At 36.3% G+C, this 15,525-nt stretch overlaps 1 protein-coding gene across 4 annotated transcripts in view; it reads left to right on the top strand.

Annotated features, from left to right (window-relative positions):
- The window catches only part of PATJ (PATJ crumbs cell polarity complex component), a 387,741-nt gene that overhangs the window by 20,936 nt on the left and 351,280 nt on the right, over positions 1-15,525 (top strand). For all 4 annotated transcript variants that reach the window (XM_070367927.1, XM_070367930.1, XM_070367929.1 and 1 more), the window contains exons 2-7: positions 1,010-1,066; positions 1,162-1,328; positions 3,328-3,522; positions 4,933-5,072; positions 12,704-12,899; positions 15,047-15,175. In XM_070367927.1, the coding sequence (XP_070224028.1) occupies positions 1,045-1,066; positions 1,162-1,328; positions 3,328-3,522; positions 4,933-5,072; positions 12,704-12,899; positions 15,047-15,175 (849 nt within the window). In that variant the 5' untranslated portion in view covers positions 1,010-1,044. The remainder of the gene's footprint in view (positions 1-1,009; positions 1,067-1,161; positions 1,329-3,327; positions 3,523-4,932; positions 5,073-12,703; positions 12,900-15,046; positions 15,176-15,525) is intronic.

The following is a 15,525-nucleotide window of genomic DNA, read 5'->3' as shown; positions in this document are numbered from 1 at the left end:
TATCATTTGATGACTAGTTTGGATTTTTTCCCCTAGTCTCTCTAGTATCTTCTTTATACGTTATTTGGATGTTCTTTTCCAGCCTAGGATCTCTCTCTCTCTCTCTTTTTTTAAATTAACTTTCTTTAAGTATAACTTACATACAATAAAATATAACAAATATATAGGTCAATGAATTGTAATAAATGTACACATTTGTTTAAGTAATACTCCATTCAAAACATAGAACATTAAAAAAAAAAGAACATTTCCATCACCCCAAAAAAGCTCCCTCAGATATTTTCCTAGTCAACTGCTTTCCACTGTGCCCAGGCAATCATATCCTTGTTGGTCTGTTTCTTTTCTCTCAACACTGTTTTTGAGATTCATCTTTGTTGTGTGTGTCAGTAATGTTTTCTGTTTTTATTTCTGGATATTCTATTTTGTTTACATATCTTAATTGATTTATCTTTTAGTCTGTTATTAGACATTTGGGTTTTTCTGGTTTGGGGCTTTTATAAATAAAAATGCTATGTTGTTGCTGTTTTTCGACCACATCCTACAACTTGTGGGATCTTAGTTTCCTGACCAGGGGTTGAACCCCGGCCCTTGGCAATGAAAGCACCGAATCCTAACCACCGGACCACCAGGGAATTCCCTGAACATTTTTGCATAGGTCTTTTGCGGGCATATATTTTCACTTTTGGGTGAGTGTTTAAAAGTGGAAAAGTACTGGGTCATATAGTAAGTGTAGTTTTAACTTCCAAAAAACTGTCAGTTATTCAGAGTGTTTGTGCCATTTTACATTCCTACTAGCAATGCCTCAGAGTCCACCACTTACAATGATCTGTTTTGCTTTCTACTTTTAGCCATTTTAATGGCTGTGTATGGTTTTTAATTTGGATTTCTTGAATGAAATATTTTGATGGAGAATGTTCTTGAGGTTTTCTTTGACTTTTTTATAGGACTATAGAATTGTATACACTAATGGAAAGTAATTTTTCTGTTATATTTAACATTTTTTCTTTAGGTTTCTTTAAAAGTGATTGAAGACAGTAATTCAAAATGCCTGAAAATCCTGCTACAGGTAAACTAGATATATACTTATTTCACTAAATTAATTATTCAAAAATGGAATGTAAGGTGGGATTTAACTTGTACTCATTATTCTTTTTAAAAAAGATAAACTGCAGGTCCTGCAAGTTCTTGATCGCTTGAAAATGAAATTGCAGGAGAAGGGTGACACTTCGCAGAATGAAAAGCTCTCTCTGTTTTATGAGACCCTGAAGAGCCCCCTTTTCAACCAGATACTCACACTTCAACAGTCCATCAAGCAACTAAAGGGGCAAGTAAGTTACCCATCAAGGTTTTACCTGTTGCTATTATTCAAACCAGCAAAGAAAGAGAAGGAGATAGATACAAACAGTCTACACTTAATTCTGCAAAGAGGCTGTATTGGGACTTGTGTGCAGGTAGCATTGGCATAGATAGTTTAAAAATGTTGACAATAAGTTTTGTGTTTGGCTTTGGATTCTAGTTTTTATACTTATTTATGTAAAGGTCAGATGCTTTGAAAATTCTCAACATTTTCTTCAGAATTACAGGACACATAGCCCCTCTGCTTGGAGTGATGTTAATTAAGAGTTTTACCTACTCTCCTGGTTGTTCTATTTTGGGGTCAGGGATGGCAATTTGGTTTTAAATCGTCTATTCTAGAAGCTGAGCTTGAATAGTAGCTATCTTATAGATTAAATATTGGCAGAATTTTAAATGTAGTTAAAGATAATGTAGCAGAGTTGTTATGTGAAAATTAACAAAATTTGGGGAAAAAATGCGTTTTGCTGATAAACCAAAATGCCTATCCATAAATATTTAGCAAGTGATTTTTCTATAACTAACTAAGGATTAAATTCTGCACATATGTCTTTCTGTGAATTACTTTCTCTAGATCAAAATTTATACCAGAATTTTAGCACTCCCCATACTGAAGCTTCTATATTCTCTGATAATGGAATGAGTACATCACAGCAGTGAATGCTATTGGTGGCAATAGAAGTTGGGAAAGATCACTACAAATCTATCACTCATACTGGACTAAAATTGGACTTAAGCAACTGTTCCATCATAATAACAATCTTTTATGTTTATTTAGTGTGCAGTTATTACATAAATAATCATATTTTATTCATTCAGCTATAAACTCCATGTGATTTTTCATATCTGTGTTTTCATAGAGTTTTTATGGGTATTGATTATTTTCTGTGAGTCTTATAACATTTGTTCCTGATATTTCCTTTGTTCTATTGTGTTGGTACTTGTATCAGCCAGTGGTATTTTTAAATCAATCAATTAATTAATTTGGTCGCACCATGAGGCATGACAGATTTTAGTTCCCTGTCCAGGGATTGAACCCATGCTCCCTATATTGGGAGTGCAGAGTCTTAATCTTAACCACTGGACCAACAGGCAAGTCCCTCAGCCAATGGTATTTTAAAAATTAACCTCTATTTTTCTTTTTTCTTAATTACTGAATCCCCCCAGCTTTTTTTTTTCCCAACTAGTGTTTAAGTGGCTTTGCAATACATTTGCTACTAATGGGCAGATTATTTAATCCCTGTATGCTTCAGTTTCCATGTTCACAAAATGAAATAAGAGTATTTCTAGGGCTATTGTAAAGACTATGTGAGATACTGTATAAGAGTTTGGGTATAGTACTTTACTTATAGCAAGCACTTAATAAATGCTGAGTTACCTTTGAATATACTACCTGCAGATCTTTTGTGTTTCCCCACACGGAAATGTATGAAAGTGAAAGTCAGTCGCGCAGTTGCCTCCAACTCTTTGCGATCCCATGGACGGTAGCCTGCCCTACTCCTCTGTCCATGGAATTCTCCAGGCAAGAGTACAGGAGTAGGTTGCCATTTCCTTCTCCAGGGGATCTTCCTGACCCAGGGATCAAACCCGGGTCTCCTACATTGTAGGCAGATTCCTTACCAACTGAGCCACTGAAATGTATAGATAAATGCAGAAGGGCTCAGCGTCTCACATGCATGTTTATGTGACTGGACATGTCTGTGTATGTAAAGTATAATGAGCTATATTACATGCTATATTAACCTGAGGTAACGGTAGAAGGCAGGAAATGAGAATAAGTTAAACATTTCGTATAATACTAAATAAAACATTTATAGCCTTATAAGCACAGATTCATGTATCTGTATCTTATTTCACAGGTATATATTTAGCATGCCATTATACATGTGAGAGATAAAATATAATATTTAGTAAATAGAAATACTTCTTGTCTGTAGGTTTCTGTTGATAATTCTCTCTTTTTTTCTCCAACAGCTCAGCCATATACCCTCAGATTGTTCAGCCAACTTTGATTTTTCTAGGAAAGGGTTATTGGTGTTCACGGATGGTGCCATTACTAATGGGAATGCCCACAGGTCCTCTAATAACTTGACTGTATCTGGGTTATTTTCTTGGGCTCCAAAGTCAGGAAATGAAGATTTTAACTCAGTCATCCAACAGATGGCCCAGGTAAAGTTATATCTTGTCAAGGGACTATTTAGCTTTATTTCTCTTGTTGGAGGTTAAAAAAGAAACCTACACTCACACTTTTTGCCTCTAAAATGTGTTACTCTGTGTTTTGTTTGCTTGTGTTTTTATATTGTTAGGAGGAGTTGGTACTATTTTCTAATCTGTGAGTTGGTAATTTGTTTAAAATTACATAAGAAAAATATCCGCGTGCCTGGTGAGGATAGTTTTTAAGACAATGACTCCAGTCTGACACATCTGTACACTTGTAAGGAAAGAGATTCTCACAGTTTTGCTCATAGAAGGAAAAATAATGTGTGTGCTGAAGTGATATAATTCCTTTGAAATTATTTTAAATTTTATATCAAAACAGAATTAATGGGGGTTAGAACTAATATAATTTGGAAAATCTAGTATATATAATTTGGAAATCTAGTATATATAATTTATAGTATATATAAAATCCAAATGTAATTTGGAAAATTATAATTTGGAAAGTCTAGGAAAACATTTGAAAGTGTAATCCCATTTCATCCTTAGTATCTATTAAAATCAAATGATAGACAGTTGAATTTTTAGATGTGCTAGTTTCCTTTATTCACCTTGCCTTCTAACAAGTACCCTAAAAAATGGAACTTGAGTTTGAAAGTTAAAAAGAATCTATTTAAGGTGTGATAGTTAAATAATGTTCTACACCTAATTCCTTTTTTGATCTAATTGCTCTATCCCCTTAATATGACTAATAATTATTTTTATGTGATGCTTTTATTAGTTGATTATGTTTATGAAGTTCTCATTTAATAAATGCAATTAATTATTCAGTAAAGCAATAAAATACTTGTTTGTCATAGGTAGCTCCATTTGAATGGTGGCCTTTCTGTAATCTTTTGAATTAACCTAATAAAATATTAATTTATCACAATAGAATTAAAAACAGAACCCTAAAAAATGCAGCTGATTCTGATTTAGGTCTCAACACTAGAATATTTTTTGATAAGTCTAGGTTACTTTTCTTATTTAGAAAAGAATATTTTGCTTCAAGAGAATTTAGAGAAATTCATTATAAAAAGTAATTTAGAATTTACTATGGGAAAATACATTTTTTCTCAGGAATTTTCATCTAGCTTGGGATTCGTCTCATACTGTGAATGAAGTGTGAAAATATCTCTCCAATTCCCTGAGGTTGCAGAACAGTGCACATGCCCCCTTATGTTCTACTGAAAATAATCAAGGGAGAGGATTTCCAGAAATAAATAATTTATTACTGAAATACTGAGTTTATTTGGTTTCCTAGAAATGACTTAAGAGAAGCTGTTTGGGGGCTATTTACAAAATAGAAATGTTAGTTCCTTAGAAAGGGCAGGTTGATTAAATGTAAATTTCATTGACTTTTTTTAAATTCCCCTTCATTAGGGCCGGCAAATCGAATACATAGATATAGAACGGCCTTCGACTGGAGGACTTGGATTCAGTGTGGTGGCCCTTAGAGGTCAAAATCTGGGAGAAGTGGACATCTTCGTGAAGGAAGTGCAGCCAGGGAGTATAGCTGGCAGGTGAGGAAGCGTGTTCATTTGCTTTTTGCTAATTTTTTCCTAACAATTCTGAAAACATTAAGGAGAATAAGGAACTAGTCATACCAGAACAGTTAATGAGAGCAGCTAACGCTTTCCTCTTATGCATTTTTCAGGCTTTTTGCATATATTCTCACATATACTTGTGGCATCAGTGTAGCTAGTAGTATCATTATTCCATTTTATAGATGTGAATGTTCAGAAGTTCAGTGGTTTCCCTATAGTCACAGAGCTATTAATGCTGGAACCATGATGTGATTCTCAGACTATCTGTTGGCAAAGCTCATGTTCTTTCCGTTCCATCACACTCTCTCACAACTGAATGTGATACAGCAATGGTTTGATCAGTAAGATGGACATATTGAAATTTACATTCTACATATTATGTTATTTATTAAACTTGAGATTGTAACAACTTTTTTATTGGTCATAACATGCTGTTTATTTCACTTATTGTCAACAAAAATCCCTCTGCAGTCTATGTGATTCCCCCTCTGCACTTGTGCCTGAGTTTTATTTTTTTAAGTGTTATGTGTAAGACTTGTATTTTGTCTCTACTTGATTTCAGCTCTTTTGTTTATTATTTATTTAAAAAGCACACTATTCATTATATTATTACTTTTAAAAATATATATTAGTATTACTGTTGCCTGTTAGAAAGCTAGCAGCAGTAGCATAACTATTACAGAAAATTCAGTCAATAATATACTTTTGGATTCATGTTATCCATGTATTGGGGGTCAGTTCTAATCTCCTCAACTGAAAATTCAGAAATGATGGATTTTTATGACCTTTGTACCTTTATTCTACAATCTAATGGAGCATTTCCTGAAGTTTGTTGTGAGGAGTTATAGCAGTAGTCAGCTATATATTTATTTTATAATATGCATTTATTTTCATCTGGCTTCTTCTGTTCAACATTATGTTTGTGAAATTCATCAACGTGGTCGATTGTAGCACTTCATTCATTTTCATTGTTGTATAGTATTCAACTATACAAATACACCGTGATGTATTCATCCATTACACTAAATTTTTTTTTTAATTTGTTTTTTATTGTGCTGGGTGTTTGTTACTGCATCTGGGCTTTCTCTAGTTGTGGCGAGCAGGGGCCGCTCTTCGCTGGGGTGCATGGACTTCTCATTGTGAGGGCTTCTCTTGTTGCAGAGCACGGGTTCTAGATCACACAGGCTCAGTAGTTGCGGTGTACAAGCTTAGTTGTCCTGACATGTGGGATTTTTCTAGACCAGGGATCGAACCTGTGTCCCTGCATCGGCAGATGGATTCTTAACCATTGGACCACAAGTGAAGTCCAGTTGTCAGTTATATTTGAGAAACAATCCTCTGTTTGGAGATTGGATATACATACTTCAGTTCAGTTCAGTTGCTCAGTCGTGTCCGACTCTCTGCGACCCCATGAATCGCAGCAGGCCAGGCCTCCCTGTCCATCACCAACTCCCGGAGTTCACTCAGACTCACGTGCATCGAGTCAGTGATGCCATCCAGCCATCTCATCCTCAGTCGTCCCCTTCTCCTCCTGCCCCCAATCCCTCCCAGCATCAGAGTCTTAGGATAGTCATATAATTCATTGTCCAAGTTGGGACATTTTGGAGAGTTAGAGGCTGTGCCATTAATATGACACTGAGACAGGAAGTATAATTAGGACTATTCTGGCAAAGCTCAGCAATCAGGGTAAACTGGACTTAGAGTCACTTGACAGTGGCTTCTTTAAGGCTGTGAAGTCCCTTGATAAAAGCCTACTTAACTTTGATTGACTCAGATTTTCTTTTTAATTTTTTTTGACTTAAGAATCATTATTGGGATATAATTCATATAATGTAAACGTCACCATCTTGGGGTATATAATTCAGTGGTTTTAGTGTATTTTCAATGTTGTTGACCATTTTGTGGTGCATTCTTACATCTCAATTACTCTGTACTAATAGGTCTGTAAGTACAACATGAGGTGAGCACTTCAGAAAAGAAGAGTTTCATATTTGAGTGTGTAAAGACTTGTCACCACAGCTAAGTAGTCAGGGAGCTTCCCAGAAGCAATGGTGCTTAAGGGAAATTTGAGAGGCAACAGTGGAGTCTCCAGAGCGCAGAAGGTACCGGGGAGAGGAATAGATACTTCACCTGTAGCCCTGAGAAGAGGTGGAACACAGCTCATATCTTAGGAGTGTGTCTGGTGTTTATCTGATGTGGTAGCTTAGTGCAAGGCAGTGCAAAAAATTGCTAGAGAGAGGTAGAGGCCAGCCATGCAAGACCTTCTGGATCATTTTAAATGGTCTTTCTTTCTTCTGAGGATTCTCCACATAGAACTGTGTTATATCAGGAGCTTACTGAACATCCTTTGGCTCTTGAAGTCATGGAAATCCATTATTTCTGAATGTTGCAGTGGAGAGAAAAGAACTGGTCTCACCTCGAACGCAAAGTGTGAATTTATTTATATATATAGTATGAGAGAGTTAAATTATAAATAATAGTAGGAGTAAAGTGAGTTGAGCTTTAGAATGTATCAAAATAATATTTTCCAGAAGACTTCTGCAGTTTGTTTATTTTGGGTTAAGTTTATATTCCCTAGGCAGATACTGACTGGAAAGAAATGAGATGTCCTAGAAGTCTACTGGGTAGAGGAAAAGGTAGATTAAAATAGAATTGATTTCCAGAAAATAGAAAATTTTAGTGTGAGTAAATTAAGGACCAACGTATTGTAAAATGAGTTAATAATATATCAGGGTCAAAAAGATTCAAGAGTAACTTGTTCATTTGGGATTAATTAAGAAATTTCCCTTAATGAGTAAGCTGTGAGTAGGAATTTAGGTGAAGAAGTTAGACGAAGGAGGATGTGGGAGATGGGAAAATGGAAGGTGATTCCTGGATATTGTTCTGGAGTGGTCATATTTAAAAATAAATGTTCCTTAAAAAAAAAAAAAAAAAGATTTCTTCAGGACTAGGGAGAAGTTCACAAGCAACATTTTCAATGTTAAAAAATATATATTTCAAAATTATGAAAATCATTATGAAAGTAATACATGGCTATAATATAAAATATAGAAATATATTAACTCCTCCTACCCACCAAAAAGCTCCTGGACTTTGACTACCCTGAGAAAACTGTAGGAAACGCATTGGAATGTTTTTTTGGGCTGCACCCTGTCACTTGCGTGATGTTAGTTTCCCAACTAGAAATTGAACCCAGGCCACAGCACTGAAAGTGCTGAGTCCTAACCACTGGACTGTCAAGAAATTCACTAGAATGTTTTCTTTTTCATAAAGACAAGGTCTTAAAGTATGTACAATTTTATATCATATTGTTGTTCTCTAATATAAACCTTTCCTAATATAATAAAAGGATATATGTAAGCAACATTTTTAATGCAATGTGACCTATTTTAAGAGCCACCCACAATTTTGGCATCAAAAATGAAATAACTAGTTAGTTCCAAGGTGCTGCTGCTGCTGCTAAGTCACTTCAGTCGTGTCTGACTCTGTGCGACCCCATAGACGGCAGCCCATCAGGCTCCCCCGTCCCTGGGATTCTCCAGGAAAGAACACTGGAGTGGGTTGCCATTTCCTTCTCCAATGCAGGAAAGTGAAAAGTGAAAGTGAAGTCGCTCAGTCGTGTCTGACTCTTAGCGTGTCCGACTCTTAGCGACCCCTCGTACTGCAGCCTACCAGGCTCCTCCATCCATGGGATTTTCCAGGCAAGAGTACCAAAGGAGAGTATAAAACATCTCAGTCCCTCTTCTCAGGAAACTTAAAATCTAGTAGGGAAGGATGTAGCTAGCTCTGTGGACAGCTAACTTAGTAAAATGAATGCTTAATGAGTGATAAGCAAGTAGCTCAGAGCATCATGATAATGAGATGAGTGATGAAGAGACAGGAGACAGAAGCAAAGACACTTTGTTGCAACATGGAGGGTGGATTGAATTTGGCTGAGTGGAGTGGAAGGGCATTAGAGATAGAGAAAACCATTTACACAAAAGCAGAAAATACCAGACATGTTTAAGAGGAAAAGAGTAGATTAGGATAGTTAGAAAAGGGGTTTATATAGAGAGAGAGGAAGCCAAGTTGGAAGAGTACTTTGGGGCCAAATGTAGTGGCCTTTGAATACCAGTCAAGTTTACACTGTGTCCTAGAGGTCAGGAGCTACTGAATTCTGGTCCTTGATGAAGTTTTGCTGAATCTGCTGCTGTGACCTGAGAAAAGCATAAGGGTGATATGAATTTTCATAATTCTAAATTTATGAATTATACTTCTCTGTTCTGAGATGATCCCTTCTCAGAGAGATTTTTACTTTTGAAGGTTAAAGAAGTTCTTTTATGAAACAGTCATGACAAAATTCTTTCCTTTGACGCTCCTTCCCTGGTGGCTCAGATGATAAAGCATCTGCCTATGATGTGGGAGACCCGGCTTCGATCCCTGGGTCGGGAAGATTCTCTGGAGAAGGAAATGGCAGCTCACTCCAGTACTCTTGCCTGTGGATTGAGGAACCTGGTGGGCTACAGTCCATGGGGTTGCAAAGAGTTGGACACAACTGAGCGTCTTCGCTTCACTGGCCAACAACCATAGACAGTCATTATATACTTTTGAGATGAGAAATACCAGCACAGTTCAGTTCAGTTCAGTCTCTCAGTTGTGTCCAGCTCTTTGTGACCCTATGGACTGCAGCACGCCAGGCCTCCCTGTCCATCACCAACTCCTGGAGTTTACTCAAACTCATGTCCATTGAGTCAGTGATGCCATCCAACCATCTAATCCTCTATAGTCCCCTTCTTTTCCCACCTTTCCCAGCATCAGGGTCTTTTCAAATGAGTCAGCTCTTTGCATCAGGTGGCCAATGTATTGGAGTTTCAGCTTCAACATCAGTCCTTCCAATGAATATTCAGGACTGATTTCCTTGAGGATAGACTGGTTGGATCTCCTTGCAGATTCAGCACAGGAGAGCCTAGAAAAATAAACCTTGAGGAATTTTGCAAGTCAGGCTTTAGGTATTAGATATGGATCTCAGTTGGATGGTTGACATTGAGAATAGAAAGGAGAGATGGGTGGATACAACAGAGATAAAGATAAGGAACTGTGGAAATAATGAAGAGGATGTGGGGTGTTTAGGAGATAATGAAGTCATATATTGTAAACCAGAGTAAATCCTACTCTTAGTATGTACTTTAAGAAGTTACAGAGTATGGTTTACAGTCAGACTCTTTAGATAAGATGCTAAACTCCCTTTAATTTCTTACATGTAAAATTTAAAGTACTTTAAAAGGTGATTATAAAGACTAAAGTAGATAATGCCTGTAAAGCATTTAGCAGAGTTTCTGGCTCCTAATAAGTGCTCAAAAAATATTAACTATATTGAACATTTCTGGAGGACGGCATGGCAAGCCAGTCCAGTATTATTAGATACTTGAGTATTCAGGACTGATTTCCTTGAGGATTGACTGGTTTGAACTCTTTGCAGTCCAAGGGACTCTCAAGAGTCTTCTCCAACACCATAGTTCAAAAGCATCAATTCTTTGGTGCTCAGCTTTCTTTATAGTCCCACTCTCACATCCATACAAGACTACTGGAAAAACCATAGCTTTGACTAGACCTTTGTTGGTAACCAGTACTCTTGTCTAGAAAATTCCATGGATGGAGGAGCCTTTTGGGCTACAGTCCATGGGGTCACAAAGAGTCAGACACGACTGAGTGACTTCACTTTCTTTGTTGGTAAAGTAATGTTTCTGCTTTGTAATATGCTGTCTAGGTTTGTCATAGCTTTTCTTCCAAGGAGCAAGTGTCTTTTAATTTCATGGCTGTGGTCAACATCTGCAGTAATTTTGGAGCCCAAGAAAATAAAGTCTCTTACTGTTTCCATTGTTTCCCCATCTATTTGCCATGAAGTGATGGGACTGGATGCCATGATCATAGTTTTCTAAATGCTGAGTTTTTAGCCAACTTTTTCACTCTCCTCTTGCACTTTCATCAAGAGGCTCTAGTTCTTCATTTTCTGCCATAAGGGTGGTGTCATCTGCATATCTGAGGTTATTAATATTTCTCCCGGCAATCTTGATTCCAGCTTGTGCTTCATCCAGCCCAGCATTTCACATGATGTACTTTGCTTATAAGTTAAATAAGCAGGGTAACAATATACAGCCTTGACCTACTCCTTTCCCGATTTGGAACCAGTCTGTTGTTGATGTCCAGTTCTAACTATTGCTTCTTGACCTGCATACAGATTTCTCAGGGGGAAGGTCAGGTGGTCTGGTATTCCCATCTCTTGAAGAATTTTTCAGTTTGTTGAGACCCACACAGTCAAAGGCTTTAGCGTATTCAATAAAGGAGAAGTAGATGTTTTTCTGGAACTCTTTTGCTTTTTTGATGATCCAACGGATGTTGGTAATTTGATTTCTGGTTCTTCGCCTTTTCTAAATCCAGCTTGAACATCTGGAAGTTCATGATTCATTGGTTCATGTACCAAGCCTGGCTTGGAGAATTTTGGATATTACTTTGCTAGCGTGTGAGATGTGTACAATTGTGCAGTAGTTTGAACATTCTTGGACTTTGCCTTTCTTTGGGATTGGAATGAAAACTGACCTTTTCCAGTCCTGTGGCCTGGAATTTGGCTGAATTTTCCAAATTTGCTGGCATATTGAGTGCAGCACTTTCATAGCATCGTCTTTTAGGATTTGAAATAGCTCAACTGGAATTCTATCATCTCCACTAGCTTTGTTCGTAGTGATGCTTCCTACATAGTCTACTGGAGAAGGGAATGGCAAACCACTTTAGTATTCTTGCTTTGAGGACATATGTATACCCATGGCTGATTCATGTTGATGTATGGCAGAAACCAATTAAAATAAATTAATTAAAAATATTAACTATAATAGCGCTTTTTTTCCTTAAGATTTTGCTGATTTCTTTTTTTTTTTAAATATCCTGTTTTCCTTGGTTAGCAGCTGGGGATTGGTGATGGGAAGGAGATAAGGGCTCAGATATAGATTTGGAAATAATCTCTCTTGCTTTTCAAGGAGAGTTTAGCTTCTATTGACAAATGTTGGAGAAGTAAGGGACAATGGAGATGGGGTGAATCTGCTAGAGTGGAGGTTATTGGTGACCATATAGCCCTATATTGGTACACAGAGAAGTCAGATTGGAAGGAGTTCAGGGGTACAGGGTGGTGCCGCAATGAGGACAATGCCTATACTTGCAAAACTTTAGCACTGGGGCCCTATACATTCTTTTTGCTTATTTTCCAGCCAAATGGCTTTTAAAATGGTGTGGTGTGTAGGGATGCACTACTTAATTGCTTAATTAGCTAATAAGTGCTTTGATGAAAAGCACTCTGAAGAGCTCTGTTACATTATGCAATTAAATATTTCAATAATTGTATTAAGTGAAGTAGTACCATAAGGTATAAACTACTTGAATAATACATCTTGAAAATCAGGCTATTTGGTTGGGAGGGGAGTTTGGGGAAGAATAGATACATGTATGTGTATGGCTGAGTCACTTTGCTGTCCACCTGAAACTATCACAACATTGTTACTCGGCTGTACTCCAATATAAAATAGAAAGTTAGAAAAATCTAGCTGTTATATCACTTAATATTTTCTTCTATCATCAAGGGATCAAAGGTTAAGGGAAAATGATCAAATATTGGCTATTAATCACACGCCACTGGATCAGAACATTTCCCACCAGCAAGCAATTGCATTGTTACAAGAAACCACTGGATCTTTGCGTCTAATCGTGGCCAGGGAGCCAGTCCACACAAAAAGCAGCATTTCTACCAGCCTACCTGATGCAAATCTGCCTGACACAGTGAGTTGCAAATTTGGAAAAATCCTTAATTTTGAATCATACCTTTGTTTTTTAATAAGTGTAAAGATATTTAGAAGATGTCATTTTACTTGTCATAGTTCAAGAAAGATTACATCTCCAAAGACAGCATTAGCATGTTAAACAGGATAGTTGATGAACAGTTTTTGTCGTATTTTTCAGTGTCCTCTGATTCTCCTTGTTTAAGGTTTTTATTTAATGTAGGGGGTAATTTATAGTATTGGGTGTAATTTGTTTGGTAATGGAAAGAGTTCCTTGGTCATGTAACCACTTAACTAATTAAGCAGGAGTTTTTATTAGAGATTTACTATGAGTATCTTAAGATTTGGTTATTTGCTTTAAAAATGTTATTTTTATAAGTTGGATTTTTTATGCCTAGATTATGGATACTGCAAAATTACAGAAGTTTTTTTTTTTTTTTTTTTTACATGTAAGGATGTGTACTGAACAATTTAAAAGAATAAAAGTTTAAAAAAAAGAATAAAAGTTTATGTTCCTTTGGGAATCTTTAAACTTGCTTTGTAACATTTCACAGATTTTGACCTGCATCTTCAGAACACAATCTAATAAATCTTATTTTCTTATAACACTAAGTGCTGGCTGATTTATTTAATTTTCATTCATTAGGAAAAAGAAAAAATAGACTTTCTGGGTACAGTACAAGGTCACAACACTAATGTACAGACATTTTCCCTATTGTAATCAGTAATATTTATGCAACACAATTTATATAATAAATGGAATGAACAAAGTGGGAAGTTGCTTAGCACAGTGGTTAAGAATAAGGAGTCCGGTATCAGGCTAAGGTGGGTTCAAGTCCAGCTCTTACTTCATAACTGAGTCTTACTGGGCAAATGCTTTGAGTTCTCCACACCTCAGTTTCATCATTTGTTGCTTGGAAGTAATAACAAAGTGTCTAGTTCATAGAGATGTTGTCTAGTTCACAGAGATGTTGTGAGGATTAAATGAAACTGCATTAAATGTGAGGCTTAAATGAGAATGCATATTAACTGCTGTCCCTAATTCAGGCATTTTTAGCAAACATTGTTGCTTCCTGGATACTAGATATTGTTCCAGGTGTGAATCTATTAGATATTCCTGATAACTCTGGTTATTTTTAACATTGTGTAATAACTTTCCAATTTAGTATAATAGAAAAACTAAGTATGTCCTAATGTCTTGAGGGGTAGACTTTTGCCCTGCAGGTGGATTATGTGGATTTAATGTATACTTCTGATGGAGCCTGCTGTTAGAGGAAAAATGCTAATGTCTTTTAGTCTGATTTGTATAATCCTTTGCCAATATCTTCAGTTGGGTCTACATTTCTTCTTCAGAGTCTCTTCAATCATTCTGGTCACTCTGTCCTTCTCACCATCTTATGCTTCACACTGCTGCCAGATTCTTTCTAAATCACTGTTTTGCTCCTGTTGTTTCCTCTTCTAAAACCTTCATTTATTCTCCTTATCTAAGCCTAGCTTTGTTCTTAAATTTCCCTTTTGCTTGAATGTATTTTTTCTTTGTAGAGCAATTAAAATGCTGCCTTTTCCTTGAAAGTGTTAGTCGCTCAGTCATGTCCAACTCCTTGCTACTGCATGGACTATAGCCTGTGAGGCTCCTCGGGCCATGGAATTCTCCAGGCAAGAATACTGGAGTGGGTTGCCTTTTTTCCTTGAAGTCTTTCATAATTTTTCATTGGATTTGACCTCTTGTCTCTATAGCCCTCCCATCTTTATTTTATTATTCTCTTTTAATTCAGATAAACACGTGTTTATTGGTTCCTCCTAGGTGACTGGTACTGTGCTAGGTATCAGACATAGACAGGGGAATGAGGCAATGTGTTTCTGTCTGCTTGGAGCTATAGTGTCTTCTGATCCAATATTCTGTCTTATATTTTAATTGTTTATGTTTTAGTTTACCTCTCCACCAGATTATAAAATCCTTAAGAGGATCTCTGATCTTATAGAAATCATCTCTGAGTCACTAGAAAGTTGACTTGATATTTAATATTTAATATTTAATACTGTATACTAATATATAATACTGTATATACTAATAATTACTGTATTGGTAAGCAATGAATGTATGTGTTTTTACTAAAACTTTGGTTTTTGCTTGCTATTACTTTGTAGATTCGTTGGGGCCATATTGAAGATGTTGAGCTCATTAATGATGGCTCTGGATTAGGTTTTGGAATCGTTGGGGGAAAATCAAGTGGTGTCGTTGTAAGAACTATAGTTCCTGGAGGATTAGCAGATCGAGTAAGTTGACCTTCTTTGATTTCATTTTGGTTTTATACAATTTAAATTGTATGGCTTAAAATGTAAATATGTAACATGGGTTACTAGAATTATGATTCTGTGACCAGAACTTAAGGATAGCTAAAAATGTTTTTTTCTGTAAGTGTTAATGTGTACTCACTCTGCTTTATTTTAAAAAGCTCCTAAATCAACATTTTTAGGTGTGTCTGTATGGGTTTTTTTTTGCCCTGTGATTGACAGTCATCTTGACTCGATCAAAAGACAATATTTTTTATTGAAAGGAATCATTAATGGGTATTGCATTCTGAGTATCTATTTTATTTTCTCCCTGTGTATCTCTCAAGGGTGTA

The sequence above is a fragment of the Bos mutus genome, chromosome 3 (genome assembly GCF_027580195.1).
Source record: "Bos mutus isolate GX-2022 chromosome 3, NWIPB_WYAK_1.1, whole genome shotgun sequence".
Taxonomy (NCBI): Eukaryota; Metazoa; Chordata; class Mammalia; order Artiodactyla; family Bovidae; genus Bos; species Bos mutus.
The sequence above is the reverse complement of the archived record's forward strand: the minus strand, read 5'-3'. Positions and strand labels throughout refer to the sequence as shown.